At 41.3% G+C, this 25,178-nt stretch overlaps 1 protein-coding gene across 1 annotated transcript in view; it reads right to left on the bottom strand.

Annotated features, from left to right (window-relative positions):
- Positions 1 to 2,155: 2,155 nt before the first annotated feature.
- LOC110831703 (dopamine receptor 1) overlaps positions 2,156 to 25,178 on the bottom strand; it is a 355,076-nt gene continuing 332,053 nt past the window's right edge. Inside the window, exons 3-5 of the mRNA XM_087357837.1 lie at positions 11,426 to 11,522; positions 9,911 to 10,220; positions 2,156 to 7,471 (exon numbers count right to left, since the gene is read on the bottom strand). Coding sequence (XP_087213963.1) covers positions 6,514 to 7,471; positions 9,911 to 10,220; positions 11,426 to 11,522 — 1,365 coding nt within the window. The 3' untranslated portion in view covers positions 2,156 to 6,513. The remainder of the gene's footprint in view (positions 7,472 to 9,910; positions 10,221 to 11,425; positions 11,523 to 25,178) is intronic.

The following is a 25,178-nucleotide window of genomic DNA, read 5'->3' as shown; positions in this document are numbered from 1 at the left end:
GCATTGGGTTATGTAACATTGACTGAAACACTCGCGATGATAAATAGAATTGACAGAAAACAGATTTAAAATATGAGCACGTCTTTAAAATGAAAGTTTAAATTAATTTTTACTAAAGATAGAAAACAGCATCATGAGAAAATATCAATAAACGTTTATAAACATGAAAAATTTTGGGTTGAAATGTAAAAAATTATTTAAAGACTTTTCTGGAATTTATCATTCGATTAATCGCACGTTGGTAGGGGACACTGAAATGACACAGTTATGTTCCAGTTGACTGGTTTTATTAAAAGTACCGTTAGCTTCCACTCATGTGAGCATTTGAATCAAAATCGATATTCATTGCTTTTTCGCTGTCTAATTTTACCGAGAATTTAGAATCTAAATATTTTATTTGTAGAGCGAAGTGTGTTGTCATCATATCCTAATGTTCTTGGTAGCAATAATTTATTTTCCTTAAATTTTCATATCCCCGTTAAGGGACAGTATAATGATTTAACAAGAGTCAAAAGTTTTCAAGTTACTTTCGACAAACTAAAGCAGAAATGCGCTGTTTTAAAACGACATATTTCGTTCAAAGCATCTAGAGTGTTAAAACTACGTCACGGCACACCTCTTTAAAGTCCTGAATAAGTTTTCAACTTTCCTGACGCAAGCCTGCTGTAATTAAATGTTTGTGTCTGAAGAACGGATTTAATATGGGGGGGTCATTAAAACAGCAAAGTTTATTATTTCTTTCAAGAATTAATTACGTACTTTAGTTAGGTCATAAATCTTTACTATTACAGAGCATTTAAAATGTCCCACAAATTTACAAATCTCAGTACGTAAATTTTTATCTCAAGAGCGTTTATTCTAAGTAATAATTCACATCTCTCCCATGAAAACTGCATAAATACACAGCCAGTTTCATCATTTTTATGTGATCACTCTGATTAATAAAGAGTTAAATTAACTAATCCTCTTACTGTGTAATGTTCTCCATTCCCTAGTCCAAATATTCTCCTCAGAACCTTGTTCTCAAACGCCTTGAATCAAAAGACATAATTTCAAACACACAGACATTGCTGTCTTCTAGATTGCAGCGCCGTGTATTATAGTAGATATTTATTGGCGTTTCGGAGGCCCATGTTGCCTCCATCATCAGGACGATGAGTCCCTGATCGCCATTTTAGAATTATCCTCCATAATAACCTCAAATCCTACTTACCAAATAGTTTTAGGTTGAAGAAATGTGTTTCTCTATCAGGTCGGACTGTGCGCCAGGAACAGTTGAGTTTTGGACAGAACGTGCTTTAGAAATCTAGCAACAAACGAACAATAACACACACACGTCTATTTTTGTAACTTGGCTGATGTGGTTGGTCGCGACGCATAGAAGATTATGACGTGGATGGGCCCAGTTTATCGCTGACACCTCGTACAGCTTCGTTCCAGGTGTTCAGCAACGTATGTTGGCAGCACTGGAAACATTTGAACTTCTGTTAAAGATGGATGATTATTACTGAATTAAAATGGTTTACCTTCATACATGGGAGCAATGTTCATCGGGGAAATCATATAGGCAGTTGATAAATGTTGTGTAAGCAAACCAAAGAACATTTTTGAGAATTTTACAGGTTAAGGAAAGAAGGATTTACAGGCAGAGTCCGCACTTCGACACACGAAAGAAATTAAAATGTCACTACAATTTCTCTCTGAAATGCGGTCGGATGTAAATAATCACATAAATTTAACTTAATTCTTACCTTAAAGACATCCTCCATCATAGTTCCAGATTTTGCTCTGTTATTCTGAGAAACGATACTTAATTTAATTAAGTTCATAAGTTTACTGTGCAAGCAACATACAGAGACGTAGGAAGTTAAACCAAGTTGTACACGTAATTGTTATTGGCCATTAAAGACTTAGTTTGAATGGAATATAAATTTAAACAATTTGTTGCTATTTATGATATGGTATTTTGACAGCATCTTTTGTTTCTTGAAATTAATGACGGGCAGAATACATAATAATAACAATTTTTATAAAAAAGTAGTAAACTTGTCCACTTAAATTTTTTTTAGGATTTTTACTGTGTCATTCTATATTTCTCTTATAATTAGGCGACGTTTCGGCAGTGATGGCGTTGATCGAAAAAATTCAGACGCAAGAAATTTCTTTGTTTTTATTTGCTGTTTTCGGGACACATACTATTTATGAAATGCAATTCATAATACCATTTCTTTTACAAGTTCTGATATTTACACTCGTAATTTGGCTAAATGAAATAAAGACATGTAAATAAGTTTCTATTAATATCAGAATTTTGCTACTGAAAGTGAATCTTTGCAACACGCACACACATAAATAGTTGAGCAAAGTCACAGCACACAGAAAACACAAATGTTATGTGTACAGTATTATCTATTCTATACACAATTATTAAACACAGGCATATAACTCAGTTCAAGAGAAGATCATTGTTCATGAAAATAGGATTTGTCTTTGCAACACACACTGGGACACGTAGTTTCCTAAACGACCACAAGAGGAGCGACACATTTTTCCACAGACGATTGTCTTTTCGCTAGTCAAATGTTTAATGTCTTTAACCACCTCAGCGCGCTGCAATCGGAAGTTTTTTTTTCTTCTAAAGAAACAAATGAGTGGCACTTTGCGAAGGTATGTCTTCAGTGTTTTTAACACATTTATATAAGTTTTAATGTATATTTTCGGGTTTAATATTTATTTATATATATTATATTTCTAATTAACGGTCTGTATATGCGTTAGAACTGTTGGAACTTCAAAATTTATAAAAAAAAGTATTTCCAGTCTTTCGTTAAGATTACATCCTCAAGAGTTCAATTCTAAAGGAAAAGACGATGATATATCATATCGTAATGATCACACCGATTTCTGGACGTCAGGGCTCCGGAAAGGAAGCAATGTTCAAAAAAAAAATAATCCAGAATTTGAAGGAATTGTTTGTACGTTGTAAAACGAAGCATCATTGGGAAATTCAAATTTGGATTGAGATTTTATGGCGAAAATCAAGTACTGGAAACAGACGTGTATAAAATTTTTATAAGAAAAAATAAAGACACATATTTATTTGTTCAAAACATTTTTATATATGAACATTAACTATCATGGTGACTTCACAGGCTTTGTGTCCATATCTCGAAAAAAAATTAAAGTAGCTGAAATATATACTCGAAAAAATTTTGGACAGAAGTGTACAGTTAATGCTTGCTTTATCACACAGAAAAAGGCATTAGCAGACATCAGTTCTAAATAAAATATTTTTTTTTAACTGCAAATAAAATTAATCTTTTCTGTTGGAAAGGAAAATGTATCATCGCCATGAATTTGGAATATCCAGCACTACTGTATGATTCTTTCGACAGCGGAATCATAAATCGTCATAGATTGATCAGCCTCTGATACGAGACTCATCAGTAAAACGCTCCCACGACTTACTGAAGCTTTAGAATTCTCGCAATTCATTCAATTATCAGATTTAATGGACTCGTGTTATTTGGTGGCTTTTTCAGTAAATTCAACGCCAGAACCACGAGATTTTGAGATAATTGGAAAACGTTCATCATCTTAGGCGAACATAAAAATAAATAAATTCCGAAAATAAAATTACACAAGATAAAACAAAGCAGTTATAAATAAACACAGCATAAAATTTGATAAATATGGCGATTAAATTCCAATTAAAATTACGCAACGACACTAATTTGACGAATAATTTAAATATATAATTCCCTTGGAACAACGCTACCCCAGTCAGTTCAGAATCACGTGTCTTCTCGTATGCCAATTGACAACATAAGCAATAAACTAAAACTGGGTGTAAAATATTAGTCTCTGGTCATAAGAGAAGATTAATTATTAAGTCTTGCGATTTATAATGACAGATTTATCGGGGAAAGGCCCTGAATTTTTCAACGTAGGGGCTATTACAACTGCTGGTAGATTATCCCATCATCCAACTTGTCCTTCGTGAAAAGGATTTCGTTTCAATGCGGTCCTAGGAATTTATTCCAGAAGTGTTAAAATCGGTTTGATTAATCGACTCCATGATTTGGGAATAAAGTCTGTAACCTTTTCGTATCACACAAAGGAATTTGCCTTATAATAGAGGAAAATCTTGGAAAAGACCAGTCAGATTAGCCGAATAGTCAGACCATTCGTTACGCCTAATTCGCAGTCATTTTAGGGGCAACATAGGCTGGCCTGCTGTATATCAGTTAACCTCGGTTGCCCTTGGGTGAGCTCGTTCAGTTTTCGGCTGCTATAAGTGCCTTACAATTTTTTGAAACTAGGAGTTTTACCGACGTCACGTTAATTTAAGTCAAAAATCTTGGTCAGAGCTTTGATTCGGTCGAAGAATTATGACCTTAATAAAGATTAAAAGAATTGGAGCCTCCGGACATGGGTGAAATCTATGAAGTAACTTTAGGGAGCCAGAACTCGTCTCTGTCCTGAGACTTAAAAATTCGGCTGACAGGCTCCCTCACTATTTCTGTAAGATATCATAGACAAGCCAACTGCAGTTATGTCTGAGACAGCTGTTAGAACTTAGCATTCTATTTTGAAAGGAGTGGAGGTTGGTATGAATAAATACAAAATGTACATTGATTTCAAATAATCTTCAGCTGAAACAAATAGCATCCAATTCTCGGAGTAGACAGTGAAACTGTAAATGTAATCCATGAAAGAAGACGGATTTGGAGATCTTCAGAATTCAACAGACTCTTGGTTTTGTTCACAACGACTGAGTGTTAAGTTCTGTCAATTTAGACGATGTTGATGAGTTGCCAATGTGCGAAGGAACAGAAACGATATTGAACAAGGCTTCAGTGACGTGTTATAAACGACAATTTTGACACTCGTTTGCAAGAGGTTCAGAATATCCATCTGACACAAAGCCAAGAAGTTAACTCGAGCATATCTGCTAAAAGTCTTACACATGATTCCAGGACGGTTAAGAGGCGAGGTAAACATACCTCAGTCTTCCGTTGTCCGGATGATGGCCTCAGGGTTGCCTTAAAGACGTTTGCATGCACACGAGACATTAGCCTTTTCTCGGTGCCCAGCATTTAGCACCAGGAAGATGTTTGAAGATTAAACATGGGTTGGAGTACAGACACCTTCGTTAGGGTCTCGTTGAGGCAGGCAGAACAAAGAAGAATGTGATGCTTTCATAAAGCGCCTCAATAGTACACGTTTTTTTTCAAATAGCAGGTTCAGAACTTTGAGGTGAATTTGGTCTTCATAAAATGTGAGAATGGTACTACATAGTATTGTCTTCAGAGAAATAATGTTTCGTGCCTCATATTCGTAAACCAAATGCTTTGAGACACTTTATATGATTTTACTCGTCCACAAAAATCCAGTGGTTATATTATTACCACTGTAATGTTAGTCAATGATCCATATGTCTTGTGGTTCAAACCGGATGAAATTTGTGCCAAATTCTTCCTTATTTATTTTGAACACGTTTAAATTTCAGATAATGAACTACTAATATAATAAATAAAATTAGTTTTGTGTTCGTAGAAACAAAAATTGCAAAAGTATGTTTAAAATATCGAGATTGTCAAATTATTGGGGAATTAAACTACTCTGAACATTTATTTGTAGATGGGGAGTATGCAGTGAAATGAGTGTTGAGTAACAGACTACGAAAATGTAGAATACATTCACTTGGTCCAGGTTAGGCAGTGATAGTCCCTTGTACACACGCAAATAAAACTTCAAATTCAATTGAATGAGTCAAATTTTTGGTCTAGGTGAGCGACTGTATCTTAAGAAAGGCTGTGTTTCAAGTATTTAGTTTAGAAAATGTATGATTTGAGGTTTTCACATTTGGTGAGCTGTACTAGAATTTCAGAACGTAGAACAACGCAGGCCACAGTGCGTCTAATTACGCTTCGGCTAGACATGAAGAAATACTTTATTTGGTACGTGAAACATAGAGACGACCTCAAAAACTCCTGAGACACAGGTCAATTATTGTGCCTGTGGTCAGACTCCAAGTCCTTTAGGCGAATTAATCACACCTTTGAAGTTTACCGATTTTCAGAATAAATTTCAGTAGTTGATACAATGTTTATTAATTAGCGCGAGTTCTGAAAAAAAAAATTCTTATCGCGTATTGCTTACTGAAAGCCTCAAATAGAATCGATAAACTATTTAACTTAATTTTATTTTAAAAATCACACGCCTTTATTCAAATAAATTTAATTTCAGAAAATGTGGGATTGTATTTTTCTTTCAAAGACGAAACACTCACACAAAAAAGGAACTGCAACAGTTTCTGTCCTTTTTTTAATTTCTGGAGGGTTAGAGTGTGATGTGATTGCTTTTCACTTACTGAGCTAAACTGTCTTACGTACTTAGTCTTAGTGAATAGAAAATACATCGTTTTCTAAGATGAAGCTTTATCGTCGTGGTTTCTTATCCGAATGAAGACGAAATGTCAATTCTTCACTAGCCACGTCATCATTGCAGTCATATTGCACTTATTTCTTCTCCTTCTACGATGTCTCTGTCGGTAGAATTCACTCTGGTCTGCCTCAGAGTTCCAACTGAACCCGCAGAACTTCTAGGACTACTGCTCTCCTTGAGCTGCGTGCAGGAACCGTTGTGTCTCGGAGTGCCGCTGACAGTAAGTCCCTTTTTGCCCCTAAGGCTTCCAAAGTCATCACCGTCTCCAGCACTTCTCCTCTTTCCACCTCCAAGAGAAGACCTCCCGCTCACGGACTCATACCCACATTTACCATCGCAACAACATGGCGGGTAATGCGTAGTCAGAATCCTCCGGAAAGCTTCACGAAACTCCGTGTTGAATATGGAGTAAATGATGGGGTTGAAGGCTGAATTGGAGTAGCCGAGCCACGTGAGGATCTTGAAGACGATGCCGGGTATGCAGGTCTTGCAGAAAGCTGCCACGATGTTGACGCAGAAGAATGGTACCCAGCATATCAGGAAGACGCCCATGATGACGCCAACAGTTATGGCGGCCTTGTGGTCTGACACGTGGTACGGCGAAGACTGATGGTGAACCTGTACCTTGCTGGCAAGGGCGTGTTTGGAAGATGTGGACTGAGTGGGCGAGTTTGAATCCATGGTGGCACCGAAGTTGGTCGTGGCTGAGGATGCAGTGAGAGGCCTCGTCACTGCCCGAATGTTCTTCACGTGCTTCTGGGCGTAGAGATAGAGCCTGCAGTATATCCCGAGCATGACCAGAGTTGGGAAATAGAAACTGATGCAAGACGAGACGACGGCGTACGTCGGGGTCAGGTCGAGGGCGCAGGTGGGGTACTCGGTGTCACCCGCGTGGTAAACCAGAGGTTGAGGAGGGCGGTGTAGTCCCAGGGAAATGGGAACGAAGGATATTAGAGCCGCCAGCAGCCAGATGCCGGCAATGGAGCCCACGGCTACACGCCTCGTGACCCATCGTCCGTACCTACGACACAAAAGAACTTTACACGAGCAATTTGCGTCCAATAAATTACCAGACATCAGAATATTATGTTTTTGTTGTTCGGATTAATTTAACCATGGCAGTATCATTATGATCAGCATAATTAGATGGTAAAGTTACAATTATTTTAATAATTAATAATTCAGAATTCAACAGATGCTAAAAATCACTGAACAAATTTTAAGTGTGTGTGTTTTTTTTTGCGTGGGGGGGGGGGGGTCATTCAAAGCTGTCTCGATGTATATTATAGTATCTACGCCCAAAAAAAAGGGATTTCTTATACTGTTACAAGATCACGTTTATTTATTTTTCAATTCTTTCATTTTACCAAATTGTCCTCCGTTCGAGAAGCGATAGATCGATTACACACAATTATCTCGTTTTGATTCAAGTGCTGTACGGAACGAAAAACATGTTTTGACAATGTCCTGGTGCCGTGAAAGGCTATTGTCTACTGCAGAGGAATGAGAGATTTATGCTTGTAGGAGAAAAATTTCGGACTTGATATTGAGTTCTATCTTGTTACTTTTAAACCGTATCTTCAGTCCCACACTTCGCACGACACAGGAAGATGAAATTGGCCATCAGTGTTTCCTCATCGTCAGAGTTACATTCAGAAATTTCATAAAGAGAGTTTAATCAAAGCAAATTTTTTTTTTCGTACGTAATTTTCGTCTTGAAAATTGGTTTTGACGACAGTTTCGTCATTATTCTTTATCTGTAAATCTAGTAAGAGGCACAGTTCTGCTCTCAAAACGCAGTGATATTTTGAGATTGGAACCTAATCTAAGAGTACAGCTCCGAAGTATCAATATGCCAATCAGATTTTGAATAAATGACTCTTCTAACATTATTTATACCAATCACATGTTAGATAATTACATCCAAAGAATATAAATATTTATATAAAAATAGTTATAAAATTATTATCGGTTCTTTGGAAAAAATTTAAATTTTTTTATAATAATGATATGGAAATAAATACCTTCTAATTACTAGTTACATTTGTTTTAGAAAATAAATCATTCTGAGAAATTTGGTAAAAATCACCGTAAATAATTTTTATCATTTTATATCCTTAACAAATACATAGTAGTGTTATTCTTGCCTTGGGATTTCGCGAATATCATATATAAACATGCAAAAAATAATTCAATCACGATAATATTATTCATTTTCATAGAATATGTTTTGGTATGTATAATTATCTTATTGACTTCCACACGAAAGAACTCTAAATAAATTCACTACTTTTAAAGACAGCAGCTGAAGTACAACGTATTAGATTTTTGTTCCTTGTTCAATTCAGTTGCCAAATTCGTAAATCCGATGTGCAAACGGGCCGTTAGGTTATACATTATTGCACAGTGATTATGAACATGTATCATAAAGCCCGCTTTGTTGTAATTCTTGGAGTAAAAATGGATAATTTTTGTAAGAGGGACAGAAGATTTGTAGTTACAGTTTAAGTTAAAGAATTCCTTATCTTTTTTCCAAAAAAAAAATAACCAGATCGTCTTTATTATCTTCATTATTTGAAGAACACGGTGAGCTGTTCAACAGTTTCCTTTGTTTTGTGAATAATTAGACGCGCAATATGGATATCTAACCTAACCTAACTTAATCTAAGCTAACCTAACCCAAACCAACCTAACCTAACCTAACCTAACCTAAGCTAACCTAACCTAACTTAACTTAACCTAACCTAACCTAACCTAACCCAACCTAAGCTAACCTAACCTAACTTAACCTAACCCAACCCAACCTAACCTAACCTAACCTAAGCTAAGCTAAGCTAAGCTAACCTAACCTAACCCAACCTAAGCAAACCTAACCTAACTTAACCTAACCTAACCTAACCCAACCTAACCTAACCCAACCCAACCTAACCTAACCCAACCTAACCTAACCTAACCTAACTTAACCTAACCTAACCTAACCCAACCTAACCTAACCCAACCCAACCTAACCTAACCTAACCTAACCTAACCTAACCCAACCTACCTAACCTAACCCAACCTAACCTAACCTAACCTAACCTAACCTAACCCAACCTAACCTAACAACCTAACCTCAATGCCTTAACAAGCAGTCCGCCTAAAACAATGTAGGTTAGCGCTTCTTAAAAGTAATGGATGTTCGATATAACAAGTTACTTCGAAGGATTTGCGACATGAAATTGTAATCTGAAATAAACCTATATTATTGAGATTAAATGTTTACATATATTTTGAGCAAAGTTGTTGGCAATTATGACATTTTATAACCTAATGACCACTACTAATTAATAGGCTCTGTCAGGTGCACAAAGGACTGAGGTTCCTACTGGTTTTACTTAATCCTTGACGCAATATGTGAGACAGCAGATCTGCCTTAAAATAGACCACGAAACGTAAACTAACTGTAAGGAACATGAGGTACCTCAGCGGGTCCTTGATGTGGATATACCGGTCCAAGGATATGGCGCACAAGTTCAGGATTGACGCCGTGGAGCACATGACGTCGAACGCGATCCACGTGTCGCAGAACTGCGCCCCGAACATCCAGTAGCCGAGCAGGTCGTTGACGACGGCGAACGTCATCACGAGGCTGGACACAAACAGGTCGGCGATGGCTAGTGACGCAAGGAACAGGTTCCCGATGCGTCTCAAGGCCCGGTCTGTGTAGATGGCAACGCACACCAGGATGTTGCCCGCGATGGACAGGAAGATCACCAGCGACAGGAACACGCCTGCGCAGTATTTATACTTATTTAACGACGCTCGGACTGTGTGGCGTCGAATGATATAAGGATAGGGGAGGGCGTGATCGTGGCCTATTGTAGGTACTATCCCAACATTTGTCCGGAGAGATCTGAAGCTGGGATTCTCCTGAATTTGAAATGTAAGTAGCAATCACATCTTTCCTGGAAACAGGTCCTTAGGCGCAGACTGACTTAGCTATATAGATATAATATTTATTTAGTGTTCTGTCTGACGACAGGTCCATATGAACAGGATCCTTCCATCCTTTTCTCGGACTGGGACCTGTTCATATACGTTCTTGGCAGATGATCCAGAAGTGGTTTGCCATTGCCTTCTTCCGTGTGTGAATGGAGTAATTGTTGGGATGCCACGGAGAAACCGGGGAAGCCCCCGGAGGAAAACTCCGTGTTGCCTAGACCACGGCCTTGCCCAACACAAGTTATAAATTCGGGCACCGCCGGGAATCGAACCCGAGACTCCAGGATTACAAGGCCAGTGTTCTATCCGCTAGACCACCGTGGCTATATAGATATATATATATATATATATATACTACTTATTAATAACTGACAGTGGGAGATTTGACGCACATAAAATTCCACTGTCTTCAAGTAGTTCACCTGTCATGCACTAGATGACAGGAGAAGATGGATGTCAAATACGACCGGCATCTGCGGATCCTTTACTAGGTAAGATGTATATTTTCCAAGACGGTATTTCATTTTCACTAATGTATGATGCGTTAAGATCAAGAAAAGTAAGTTTATTGCGACCATATTACTTAAATGATAGATGGTCTGATCTTCTGGTATACTTGACTCCTTCCAAGCAAAGTTTTATCAAGGCGTCTGCCTAGACAATTGAGACAGATATTCATGCCTTGAGCTGGATTCAAACGCACGATTTTAGGTTATAAAGGCGTCGGACCGCGGTTGCATATCTTGTAAATAAATATGAATATTTATGCAAATTTTTCACTCTGCTTGGGGTTTGGACATGGGGTTTCACAATCCTTCTTGTAAAACTAAATATGCCGATTAGTTTTAAATGTATTTTGATTCTCAGGACAGTTCCCGGTGGTGAACTTTGTTATTAGTAGTGTTAAAATATCGGATTCTGCTCACTACAGTGTATGCAGTTAATTATAACTGCTAAAATTGCACTCACTGTGAAGGATTTCAAGAGCACTCACCGACAAGGACGACGGTTAGCGTGGTGAGAGCATCGGGCCGCGGGTTTTCGTCATTAGCAGTGCTGTTTCCAGGCGTCAGCTCCGTCACGTCGTCATGCTGGAACAAGAAACTAGTATTACCCTCTGCGCCAAAATCCTATGGCACAACGCCTATCAAAGCCCGTCCAGCCATTCTCGAGTTATAAGCGTGTCTTGTACGACATTATTACACGCAATGACGTCATGGCGACGTAATCAGTCGCGCACAGGATCATGGGAATAGAGAAATGGCGTGGGATTGTCCTCAGACCTCGAGTAATCGATCGGTCGCGTTTGTATTATCGACTGTAGGAAATTGAGAACTCTAAGTTACCAAACTCCTCGAGAATCCGATCAACGTGTTGTCGGATCATTGCACGGCATAGCGATGTGGAGTTTGTAAGACCGTCAATAGATGGCAGCATGATATCAGCTTTCTGACGCCACAAAGAGACAAGTTCAGAAGACGTCCACATGGTCTTATTCGTTCATGATAAGACGTAAAGAACGCCTCAGATGTTGAAGAAAACAAATAACAACGGAGGAGGAAGGAGATGACAAAGAAGGAAAGGCAGGTAAAGTGAAATGACAAAGTGCATTTCTCAGAAACTGTGCACCGAGCTTTCGTAGAACAAATTTCTGACTTGTGTGCATGTAAACACCTGCATTAGACGATAACCTGTCTAAAGCGGAGAGAAGTTAGGTCCCTTGGAATTTGATATATGCAAAAATTTCGCTATATTTTCGCTACAGTCCACCGGATGCTCCTCATTACTGCCCTTCATCAGGTCAAATTCGTCTTGTCGCCATGTTGTTTTACAGACCGAATATATGCGTGTGTAGGCCGTAACAGGTAGTAACCCCTTCAACACTGACAACCATAGTTACTTTCTTTTCAAGCGTAACATTATAGACAGTGGTAAAACAATACCCGGATTAAAATATTTTTCTTTTAAACAAGCTTCTGGAGTGTACATATTTTATTGTACACGTAGGCAGTACGCCTGAACGTTTCGACAAACCCGCATAACGTCAGGGGAATAAAACGGAAATAAAGAACATATTTTGGATGTCGCTGGAGAATTCTGGGTAGAGTGGTGTTAGGTGTTAGGTGTTGAAGTCTGTGTGGCTATGCTGGCGGCATCTGGCGTCAGCGCAGAGAATTATGTAGTTCAAGAACGACACAGGGACCCTTCAGGCCAGCAAGTTTCTTATTTCCTCCCCAGATGGCAGTGGCCACACTGTCCTCTAAACAACCTGTTAATATTTTGCAAAGTCGAACGATTACGCAGGTATATTTTTGCTTACTGTTATCCATAACATTAAAACATTTGATGGTATAAAAATGGAATTCATCCTAAAACTTATATCGTGAATCCCAGGTGCCGAATTTAATCGAAATGAATTCAATACTTTCAAAGATGAAACTTAATTAACTTTGTACAAAGATAAGTTACATGTTGACGTAGACAGTTATTATTATTTATTATGTAGTGTTCTGTCTGAGGACAGGTCCATATGAACAGGATCCTTCCATCCTCTTCTCGGACTGGGACCTGTTCATATACGTTCTTGGCAGATGATCCAGAAGTGGTTTGCCATTGCCTTCTTCTGTGTGTGAATGGGATGCCACGGAGAAACCGGGGAAGCCCCCGGAGGAAAACTCCGTGTTGCCTGGACCACGGCCTTGCCCAACACAAGTTATAAATTCGGGCAACGCCTTGAATCGAACCCGAGACCCCAGGATTACAAGGCCAGCGTTCTAACCGCTAGACCACCTCATCTTATTATTATTTATTGTTCTGTCTGACGACAGGTCCATATGAACAGGATCCTTCCATCCTTTTCTCGGACTGGGACCTGTTCATATACGTTCTTGGCAGATGATCCAGAAGTGGTTTGCCATTGCCTTCTTCTGTGTGTGAATGGAGTAATTGTTGGGATGCCACGGAGGAAAACTCCGTGTTGCCTAGACCACGGCCTTGCCCAACACAAGTTATAAATTTGGGGCAACGCCGGGAATCGAACCCGAGACCCCAGGATTACAAGGCCAGCGTTCTAACCGCTAGACCACCGTGGTATTGACGTAGGCAGTGTGAACAATTAATTTTTATGAAATTAAAACAAGTTATGTGCCACGTCACAATAACGAGACAGCAGTGTCCCAGAGTCCAAGGTTTTTTTTTGCATAGTTAATTCTTTCAGAAGCAGAACATGGAGATAGCACCTTATTGCACGCTACTTCAACGTTCAAGGCTGCAGTAAGCCCCTTGTCAATTTTAGGTGACACGCTGAAGCAAAGTGCCTCTGCATGAAATATTGACCTCCCAGCTCGAACAATGCACGGCGACTGAGCGTCAACTGTCAACTCCTTCCTGTCTGTAGAGAAAAGTAGACGTTTGCTGTATTACAGTTTGAGGCCTGTGAAAAATATTTAATCCATAAAATTAACAGCAGCCAAATCATTAACAAACACGTGATCCAACGATCGAAACATTAAGATCTAAGTTCAATGTACCATTTACGTCTATCAGCTTTTGATGCAGTCAACAAATCACATTAACAAATACCATTTACCATTGTCGTTCGGTATTTATAGAAGTAATTCGCAGGCAGAAATCCATGGTGAGCATTATTGAAGACATTTTCGTGTACAGGTATACCTCGATTTATTGCGCTTCGCAGATATTGCGTTTTTATTTTTAAAAATTGAAGGTGTGTGGCAACCCTGCGTCGAGCAAGTCTATCGGCGCCATTTTCCCAACAGCATGAGCTCACTTCGTGTCTCTGTGTCACATTTTGGTAATTCTCGCAATGTTCTCGCAATATCTTTTAGACATAATGCTATTGAAATCTTAATAGACTATAGTATACTGTAAAAATAACTTTTATATCCACTGGGAAATCGAAAAATTCGTGTGACTCGTTTTATTGCGGTGGTCTGGAACTGAACCCGCAATATCTCCGAGGTATGTCTTGTAAATAAGACTAAAGACAATGTCAGCGTTAATACTGGTAAGTTTCTATCTACGACGCCGAGGGTTGGGGCCAACAATATCAAACCACAGCTCAGGACGCTGAGGACCTCGAAGTAGAAGGTGGATAACGTCGGAGGATTCTTCGAAATGATCGCCTTGGGCATATGGATTGGTAGAACGACATGTGACTACGTTCGAGGAGGAAAACGGGAAGGTATTTCCGACGTACCGGTCAGACGGGGGGTTAGGGGTTGGAAAAAGGCCACCGATATTCCTGCTGGCATGTAATAAGAGACAACCGGAAGTCGCTCGTCTTCTGTTCGGGAGAGATCTACGTTTATCCTGTGACTTGTTTAGTATTTCTATCCACAAGGAGCAGAAAACAACCGAATGCTTTGTGGGTGAAAGCAATTTCAATACACTTAAGAGAGATTTAATATTGTTTATTGCAAATAATTTATTGGGTGTATAAATCACTACCGCAACGGTGGTCCAGCGGTTAGAACGATGGCCTTGTAATCCTGGTGTCTCGAGTTCGATTGCCGGCGGTGCCCGAATTTATAACTTGTGTTGGGCAAGGCCGTGGTCTAGGCAACACGGAGTTTTCCTCCGTGGCATCCCAACAATTACTCCATTCACACACAGAAGAAGGCAATGGCAAACCACTTCTGGATCATCTGCCAAGAACGTATATGAACAGGTCCTAGTCCGAGAAAAGGATGGAAGGATCCTGTTCATATGGACCTGTCGTCAGACAGAACACTAAATAAATAAATAAATCACTCCGCCGGTCTAAATCTGAAAGTGGTAAGGGGTAATGTGAGAAACAGTGGAGCATTTGACCGTGTCCTCCAAACGTCGTTAATAAAAAAAAAATTTCACCGTAAGTACGCCATGTTTGTCTCTGTTGATATAAGTCGAGAGACGGAAGGAAATCACATGAGTGGACAGAGCCGTGTATATTAAATGCGCTGCTTGCAGATGAGTTCAATTGGAAAAAAAAATTGTTGATCAGAGAAATATTTTTGTAACTGTGATTCGTATATCTGCAGAACATCGGTTTTTTTAAAAAAAGATTTACCAGTACGTAAAATGAATTAAAGTGGTCTGTCATACAGTCAGTGAAATCCGTCAGATTATTTTTCAGTTGCATTAAAGTCTCTTTTTTGTGTATTCAGATGAGATTCTGTGTACAAAAGGATTAAACTAAAACCGACTGGACCCTACGTGTTGCTGTACCAAAGAGTGGGAGGTTAATTCCACGACTGTTTGTATTTCCTGACGCGAGAGGCGCTTATTAATTTGGACAACAGAAAATTGTAACATTATACGGGCAAATGGATATCGAACAGCTAAGAAACATATATCGCAGTCTGACATCTGAAGAATGAGAACGAATTATATGAAGTGTTAAACTCCACCCTTACAACAGAACAATTTCCTTTGCATTTCGTGTTTAAACAAGAAATGTAATTACGAGGTCTCTCCCTAATGCAAACATTCAGCCGACCGACCGAGAGTTAAGCCCTCGCCGCGCAGTACCGCTACGTTTTCCAATCTTATCGTTGACAGATATGACTATCGATTTTTTAGATTCAATTTGCAACAAATTGCCACTTTTGCGTCCGAAGGGGCCTTCAAATTCTCATCACGCACTGACGTTCTGGGTTTAAGGGTTGTATTGACATTTATTATTTAAACGAATACTTGTTTTGAAGCAAGATTAAGAGATGTGAGATTAATTGATAAGTTTCATGTAGCGATAATATGTATAAAACAAACATACAACAAAAAATACTTATATCTTCGTGTCTCTTTATAAATTATGCTAATAATTTCGGTCTTCCGTCTAATGAAGGGATTATATTATTTTATTTATTTAGTGTTCTGTCTGACGACAGATCCATATGAACAGGATCCTTCCATCCTTTTCTCGGACTGGGATCTGTTCATATACGTTCTTGGCAGATGATCCAGAAGTGATTTGCCATTGCCTTCTTCTGTGTGTGAATGGAGTAATTGTTGGGATGCCACGGAGGAAAACTCCGTGTTGCCTAGACCACGGCCTTGCCCAACACAAGTTATAAATTCGGGCACCGCCGGGAATCGAACCCGAGACCCCAGGATTACAAGGCTAATCGCTAGACCAATCAAAATCTACAAAGCTATAATTTGATCTCATATTTTGCTATTAAATACATCGTAGTTTCTCAACATAAGGGATGAACCTAAGGGTAGGTTTTCTGGTTTTCACGGCAGTGAGTCTCAAGATGGCTGTCTTCCGGGTTGTTGTGCCGTGTTGTCTGGTAGATGTTTACCAACGTTTCAGAGGTCTTTGCTGCCTCCATCATCAGGGCGATGATGGATGCAGTAAACAAGTCTAAGAATCGGTAAACTATCAGACTACACGATGCAAAAACCCGGAAGACAACAAGACAGTATCTCAGTAAAAACAAACTTTTTTTGTCCCACAAATTAGTCGGAATTTTCCTCTAGTAACTGAAATACAATTGGATTATCAACGACTTTGCTCCATGGAATTTGTTTTGTTAGTTATTTATATAGTTTTTATATTTTTATCTAAGGCATTATTCCATAATTTATCAAAATAACTTCAAAGTTCATAAAACTAAAAAGACCACTAATGCTTTTAATTTTTGGGGAACCTTTAATGCCTTGATTATTGGGTAACGTAGTCACCGGCACAGAAAGAATTCTTAATAATTCTACAACACGTGTTTCCTCGCCAATTAAATTCCATGTTCTTTGAGCCACTCTTGATCTCTGGCGGATCCTCCACGCAATGTTTTAGAACCTGGACCGAAAGATTCAAACGCAGCTGAGTTAAATTCAGAACACGAGGTAACTGTGTATTTGAATAAATTTTGGGAAAGTCTTTCAGATATATTGCTATTGTAATTCCTAGCTTATTTGTGAACAGAAAACCCAGAGCAGAGTAATGACGATGTTTAAAATATTACCATGTTTATTGGTTACCGTGTAATAAATCAGCCGGATGCTTTAGTGACGTCACGCATACAGAGATTTACGTGTTTTGAAACATCTAAATGAAATTGTTAATTAAAGCAGAATCCGACCACAGAGGATATTTGTTCCAGATCCGCTGGTCCAGAAAATGGTCTCCAGAGAAGCATCTTTGATTGCAGAATGTGAGGGGGGGTTGTTAGAACTCGCACCGTGATAACACAGCTTGTTACAAGCTCTGCAGATCCGCCTTCAAACCCGATAGAATTTGTGAGAGAGAGTGAAACCACAGGTGCATCGTTTTACTCTTTACAAATGCACGGGTCAAAGGTCATTCCTCTTCTTTTGAGCATCCGACGCGTGGGAACTTTAATGGATTTTTTTTGTAATGTGTTTGCTGCTCAAGCCGAGAGATCGATTCTCAGAGAGGGTAGCGACTAACTTGGAGCTTCTCGGGGACCGATCTAAGCTCCACATAGTACCGAGGGTGAAGGGGTGGTGGGAGAAATCAACCTGACAACACACCTTAAATTTTATTTAAATTAAAACAAATAGAACTTCGTTTCAAGTTCATGTGTCCTTTCATAAGTATTATAGGCGAGCCGAACGTGTTGAGGGACTTCTCAGTTCAACCTGATGTAACATTTTAATTTTTAATAGGATCGATGAGATATTTTGATAACCGCAATTCTTAATTTATTTCTTAATATAACAATATCGGTATAGATAATTTGTTGTGACGTTATATTATTTTAATAAGTGAAAATTTTATTATTTAAGGTTTTTACAACGGTGATTAAGAAGATTTCTCTGGGTTGTTGCGATGAATCGCCCTGATGACGGAGGCAGTATGACCTCTGAAACGTTGGTTAACATCTACTAGACTACACATCGCAACAACCCAGAAGACCGAAATCTTCCTACTCTGATGACGGAGGCAGTATGACCTCTGAAACGTTGGTTAACATCGACCAGACTACACAGCGCAACAACCCAGAAGACAGAAATCTTCAGACTCATCGCCCTGATGATGGAGGCAGTATGACCTCGAAACGTTGGTAAACATCGACCAGACTACACAGCGCAACCCAGAAGACGGAAATCTTCATACTCTGATGATGGAGGCAGTATGACCTCTGAAACGTTGGTAAACATCTACCAGACTACACAGCGCAACAACCCAGAAGACAGAAATCTTCATACTCTGATGATGGAGGCAGTATGACCTCTGAAACGTTGGTTAACATCGACCAGACTACACAGCGCAACAACCCAGAAGACAGAAATCTTCAGACTCATCGCCCTGATGATGGAGGCAGTATGACCTCGAAACGTTGGTTAACATCTACCAGACTACACAGCGCAACCCAGAAGACAGAAATCTTCATACTCTGATGACGGAGGCAGTATGACCTCTGAAACGTTGGTAAACATCTACCAGACTACACAGCGCAACAACCCAGAAGACAGAAATCTTCAGACTCATCGCCCTGATGATGGAGGCAGTATGACCTCGAAACGTTGGTAAACATCGACCAGACTACACAGCGCAACCCAGAAGACAGAAATCTTCATACTCTGATGACGGAGGCAGTATGACCTCTGAAACGTTGGTAAACATCTACCAGACTACACAGCGCAACAACCCAGAAGACAGAAATCTTCAGACTCATCGCCCTGATGACGAAGGCAGTATGACCTCGAAACGTTGGTTAACATCTACCAGACTACACAGCGCAACAACCCAGAAGACAGAAATCTTCAGACTCATCGCCCTGATGATGGAGGCAGTATGACCTCGAAACGTTGGTTAACATCTACCAGACTACACAGCGCAACAACCCAGGAGACAGAAATCTTCATACTCTGATGACGGAGGCAGTATGACCTCTGAAACGTTGGTAAACATCTACCAGACTACACAGCGCAACAACCCAGAAGACAGAAATCTTCAGACTCATCGCCCTGATGATGGAGGCAGTATGACCTCGAAACGTTGGTTAACATCTACCAGACTACACAGCGCAACAACCCAGAAGACAGAAATCTTCATACTCTGATGACGGAGGCAGTATGACCTCTGAAACGTTGGTAAACATCTACCAGACTACACAGCGCAACAACCCAGAAGACAGAAATCTTCAGACTCATCGCCCTGATGACGAAGGCAGAATGACCTCTGAAACGTTGGTTAACATCTACCAGACTACACAGCGCAACAACCCAGAAGACAGAAATCTTCAGACTCATCGCCCTGATGATGGAGGCAGTATGACCTCGAAACGTTGGTTAACATCTACCAGACTACACAGCGCAACAACCCAGGAGACAGAAATCTTCAGACTCATCGCCCTGATGATGGAGGCAGTATGACCTCGAAACGTTGGTAAACATCTACCAGACTACACAGCGCAACAACCCAGAAGACAGAAATCTTCAGACTCATCGCCCTGATGACGAAGGCAGAATGACCTCTGAAACGTTGGTTAACATCTACCAGACTACACAGCGCAACAACCCAGAAGACAGAAATCTTCAGACTCATCGCCCTGATGATGGAGGCAGTATGACCTCTGAAACGTTGGTAAACATCGACCAGACTACACAGCGCAACAACCCAGAAGACAGAAATCTTCAGACTCATCGCCCTGATGACGAAGGCAGAATGACCTCTGAAACGTTGGTTAACATCTACCAGACTACACAGCGCAACAACCCAGAAGACAGAAATCTTCAGACTCATCGCCCTGATGATGGAGGCAGTATGACCTCGAAACGTTGGTTAACATCTACCAGACTACACAGCGCAACAACCCAGGAGACAGAAATCTTCATACTCTGATGACGGAGGCAGTATGACCTCTGAAACGTTGGTAAACATCTACCAGACTACACAGCGCAACAACCCAGGAGACAGAAATCTTCAGACTCATCGCCCTGATGATGGAGGCAGTATGACCTCGAAACGTTGGTAAACATCTACCAGACTACACAGCGCAACAACCCAGAAGACAGAAATCTTCAGACTCATCGCCCTGATGACGAAGGCAGAATGACCTCTGAAACGTTGGTTAACATCTACCAGACTACACAGCGCAACAACCCAGAAGACAGAAATCTTCAGACTCATCGCCCTGATGATGGAGGCAGTATGACCTCTGAAACGTTGGTAAACATCGACCAGACTACACAGCGCAACAACCCAGAAGACAGAAATCTTCAGACTCATCGCCCTGATGACGAAGGCAGAATGACCTCTGAAACGTTGGTTAACATCTACCAGACTACACAGCGCAACAACCCAGAAGACAGAAATCTTCAGACTCATCGCCCTGATGATGGAGGCAGTATGACCTCGAAACGTTGGTTAACATCTACCAGACTACACAGCGCAACAACCCAGGAGACAGAAATCTTCATACTCTGATGACGGAGGCAGTATGACCTCTGAAACGTTGGTAAACATCTACCAGACTACACAGCGCAACAACCCAGAAGACAGAAATCTTCAGACTCATCGCCCTGATGATGGAGGCAGTATGACCTCGAAACGTTGGTTAACATCTACCAGACTACACAGCGCAACAACCCAGAAGACAGAAATCTTCAGACTCATCGCCCTGATGACGAAGGCAGAATGACCTCTGAAACGTTGGTAAACATCGACCAGACTACACAGCGCAACAACCCAGGAGACAGAAATCTTCATACTCTGATGACGGAGGCAGTATGACCTCTGAAACGTTGGTAAACATCTACCAGACTACACAGCGCAACAACCCAGAAGACAGAAATCTTCATACTCATCGCCCTGATGATGGAGGCAGTATGACCTCTGAAACGTTGGTAAACATCTACCAGACTACACAGCGCAACAACCCAGGAGACAGAAATCTTCATACTCTGATGACGGAGGCAGTATGACCTCTGAAACGTTGGTAAACATCTACCAGACTACACAGCGCAACAACCCAGAAGACAGAAATCTTCAGACTCATCGCCCTGATGACGAAGGCAGAATGACCTCTGAAACGTTGGTAAACATCGACCAGACTACACAGCGCAACAACCCAGGAGACAGAAATCTTCAGACTCATCGCCCTGATGATGGAGGCAGTATGACCTCGAAACGTTGGTTAACATCTACCAGACTACACAGCGCAACAACCCAGGAGACAGAAATCTTCAGACTCATCGCCCTGATGATGGAGGCAGTATGACCTCGAAACGTTGGTTAACATCTACCAGACTACACAGCGCAACAACCCAGGAGACAGAAATCTTCATACTCTGATGACGGAGGCAGTATGACCTCTGAAACGTTGGTAAACATCTACCAGACTACACAGCGCAACAACCCAGAAGACAGAAATCTTCAGACTCATCGCCCTGATGACGAAGGCAGAATGACCTCTGAAACGTTGGTAAACATCGACCAGACTACACAGCGCAACAACCCAGGAGACAGAAATCTTCAGACTCATCGCCCTGATGATGGAGGCAGTATGACCTCGAAACGTTGGTTAACATCTACCAGACTACACAGCGCAACAACCCAGGAGACAGAAATCTTCAGACTCATCGCCCTGATGATGGAGGCAGTATGACCTCGAAACGTTGGTTAACATCTACCAGACTACACAGCGCAACAACCCAGAAGACAGAAATCTTCAGACTCATCGCCCTGATGACGAAGGCAGAATGACCTCTGAAACGTTGGTTAACATCGACCAGACTACACAGCGCAACAACCCAGAAGACAGAAATCTTCAGACTCATCGCCCTGATGATGGAGGCAGTATGACCTCGAAACGTTGGTAAACATCGACCAGACTACACAGCGCAACAACCCAGGAGACAGAAATCTTCATACTCTGATGACGGAGGCAGTATGACCTCTGAAACGTTGGTAAACATCTACCAGACTACACAGCGCAACAACCCAGAAGACAGAAATCTTCAGACTCATCGCCCTGATGATGGAGGCAGTATGACCTCGAAACGTTGGTTAACATCTACCAGACTACACAGCGCAACAACCCAGGAGACAGAAATCTTCATACTCTGATGACGGAGGCAGTATGACCTCTGAAACGTTGGTAAACATCTACCAGACTACACAGCGCAACAACCCAGAAGACAGAAATCTTCAGACTCATCGCCCTGATGACGAAGGCAGAATGACCTCTGAAACGTTGGTAAACATCGACCAGACTACACAGCGCAACAACCCAGGAGACAGAAATCTTCAGACTCATCGCCCTGATGATGGAGGCAGTATGACCTCGAAACGTTGGTTAACATCTACCAGACTACACAGCGCAACAACCCAGGAGACAGAAATCTTCAGACTCATCGCCCTGATGATGGAGGCAGTATGACCTCGAAACGTTGGTTAACATCTACCAGACTACACAGCGCAACAACCCAGGAGACAGAAATCTTCAGACTCATCGCCCTGATGACGAAGGCAGAATGACCTCTGAAACGTTGGTTAACATCGACCAGACTACACAGCGCAAAAACCCAGAAGACAGAAATCTTCAGACTCATCGCCCTGATGACGAAGGCAGAATGACCTCTGAAACGTTGGTAAACATCGACCAGACTACACAGCGCAACAACCCAGGAGACAGAAATCTTCATACTCTGATGACGGAGGCAGTATGACCTCTGAAACGTTGGTAAACATCTACCAGACTACACAGCGCAACAACCCAGAAGACAGAAATCTTCAGACTCATCGCCCTGATGATGGAGGCAGTATGACCTCGAAACGTTGGTTAACATCTACCAGACTACACAGCGCAACAACCCAGAAGACAGAAATCTTCAGACTCATCGCCCTGATGACGAAGGCAGAATGACCTCTGAAACGTTGGTTAACATCGACCAGACTACACAGCGCAACAACCCAGAAGACAGAAATCTTCAGACTCATCGCCCTGATGATGGAGGCAGTATGACCTCGAAACGTTGGTTAACATCTACCAGACTACACAGCGCAACAACCCAGAAGACAGAAATCTTCAGACTCATCGCCCTGATGACGAAGGCAGAATGACCTCTGAAACGTTGGTAAACATCGACCAGACTACACAGCGCAACAACCCAGGAGACAGAAATCTTCATACTCTGATGACGGAGGCAGTATGACCTCTGAAACGTTGGTAAACATCTACCAGACTACACAGCGCAACAACCCAGAAGACAGAAATCTTCAGACTCATCGCCCTGATGACGAAGGCAGAATGACCTCTGAAACGTTGGTAAACATCGACCAGACTACACAGCGCAACAACCCAGGAGACAGAAATCTTCATACTCTGATGACGGAGGCAGTATGACCTCTGAAACGTTGGTAAACATCTACCAGACTACACAGCGCAACAACCCAGAAGACAGAAATCTTCAGACTCATCGCCCTGATGACGAAGGCAGAATGACCTCTGAAACGTTGGTAAACATCGACCAGACTACACAGCGCAACAACCCAGGAGACAGAAATCTTCATACTCTGATGACGGAGGCAGTATGACCTCTGAAACGTTGGTAAACATCTACCAGACTACACAGCGCAACAACCCAGAAGACAGAAATCTTCAGACTCATCGCCCTGATGATGGAGGCAGTATGACCTCGAAACGTTGGTTAACATCTACCAGACTACACAGCGCAACAACCCAGAAGACAGAAATCTTCAGACTCATCGCCCTGATGATGGAGGCAGTATGACCTCGAAACGTTGGTTAACATCTACCAGACTACACAGCGCAACAACCCAGGAGACAGAAATCTTCAGACTCATCGCCCTGATGACGAAGGCAGAATGACCTCTGAAACGTTGGTAAACATCGACCAGACTACACAGCGCAACAACCCAGAAGACAGAAATCTTCAGACTCATCGCCCTGATGATGGAGGCAGTATGACCTCGAAACGTTGGTTAACATCTACCAGACTACACAGCGCAACAACCCAGAAGACAGAAATCTTCAGACTCATCGCCCTGATGACGAAGGCAGAATGACCTCTGAAACGTTGGTAAACATCGACCAGACTACACAGCGCAACAACCCAGGAGACAGAAATCTTCATACTCTGATGACGGAGGCAGTATGACCTCTGAAACGTTGGTAAACATCTACCAGACTACACAGCGCAACAACCCAGAAGACAGAAATCTTCAGACTCATCGCCCTGATGACGAAGGCAGAATGACCTCTGAAACGTTGGTAAACATCGACCAGACTACACAGCGCAACAACCCAGGAGACAGAAATCTTCATACTCTGATGACGGAGGCAGTATGACCTCTGAAACGTTGGTAAACATCTACCAGACTACACAGCGCAACAACCCAGAAGACAGAAATCTTCAGACTCATCGCCCTGATGACGAAGGCAGAATGACCTCTGAAACGTTGGTAAACATCGACCAGACTACACAGCGCAACAACCCAGGAGACAGAAATCTTCATACTCTGATGACGGAGGCAGTATGACCTCTGAAACGTTGGTAAACATCTACCAGACTACACAGCGCAACAACCCAGAAGACAGAAATCTTCAGACTCATCGCCCTGATGACGAAGGCAGAATGACCTCTGAAACGTTGGTAAACATCGACCAGACTACACAGCGCAACAACCCAGGAGACAGAAATCTTCATACTCTGATGACGGAGGCAGTATGACCTCTGAAACGTTGGTAAACATCTACCAGACTACACAGCGCAACAACCCAGAAGACAGAAATCTTCAGACTCATCGC

This window comes from Zootermopsis nevadensis, unplaced genomic scaffold (assembly GCF_977971745.1).
Source record: "Zootermopsis nevadensis isolate Lab colony 2312 unplaced genomic scaffold, Znev_1.0 Znev_ptg000028l, whole genome shotgun sequence".
NCBI classification, from domain to species: Eukaryota; Metazoa; Arthropoda; class Insecta; order Blattodea; family Termopsidae; genus Zootermopsis; species Zootermopsis nevadensis.
The sequence above is the reverse complement of the archived record's forward strand: the minus strand, read 5'-3'. Positions and strand labels throughout refer to the sequence as shown.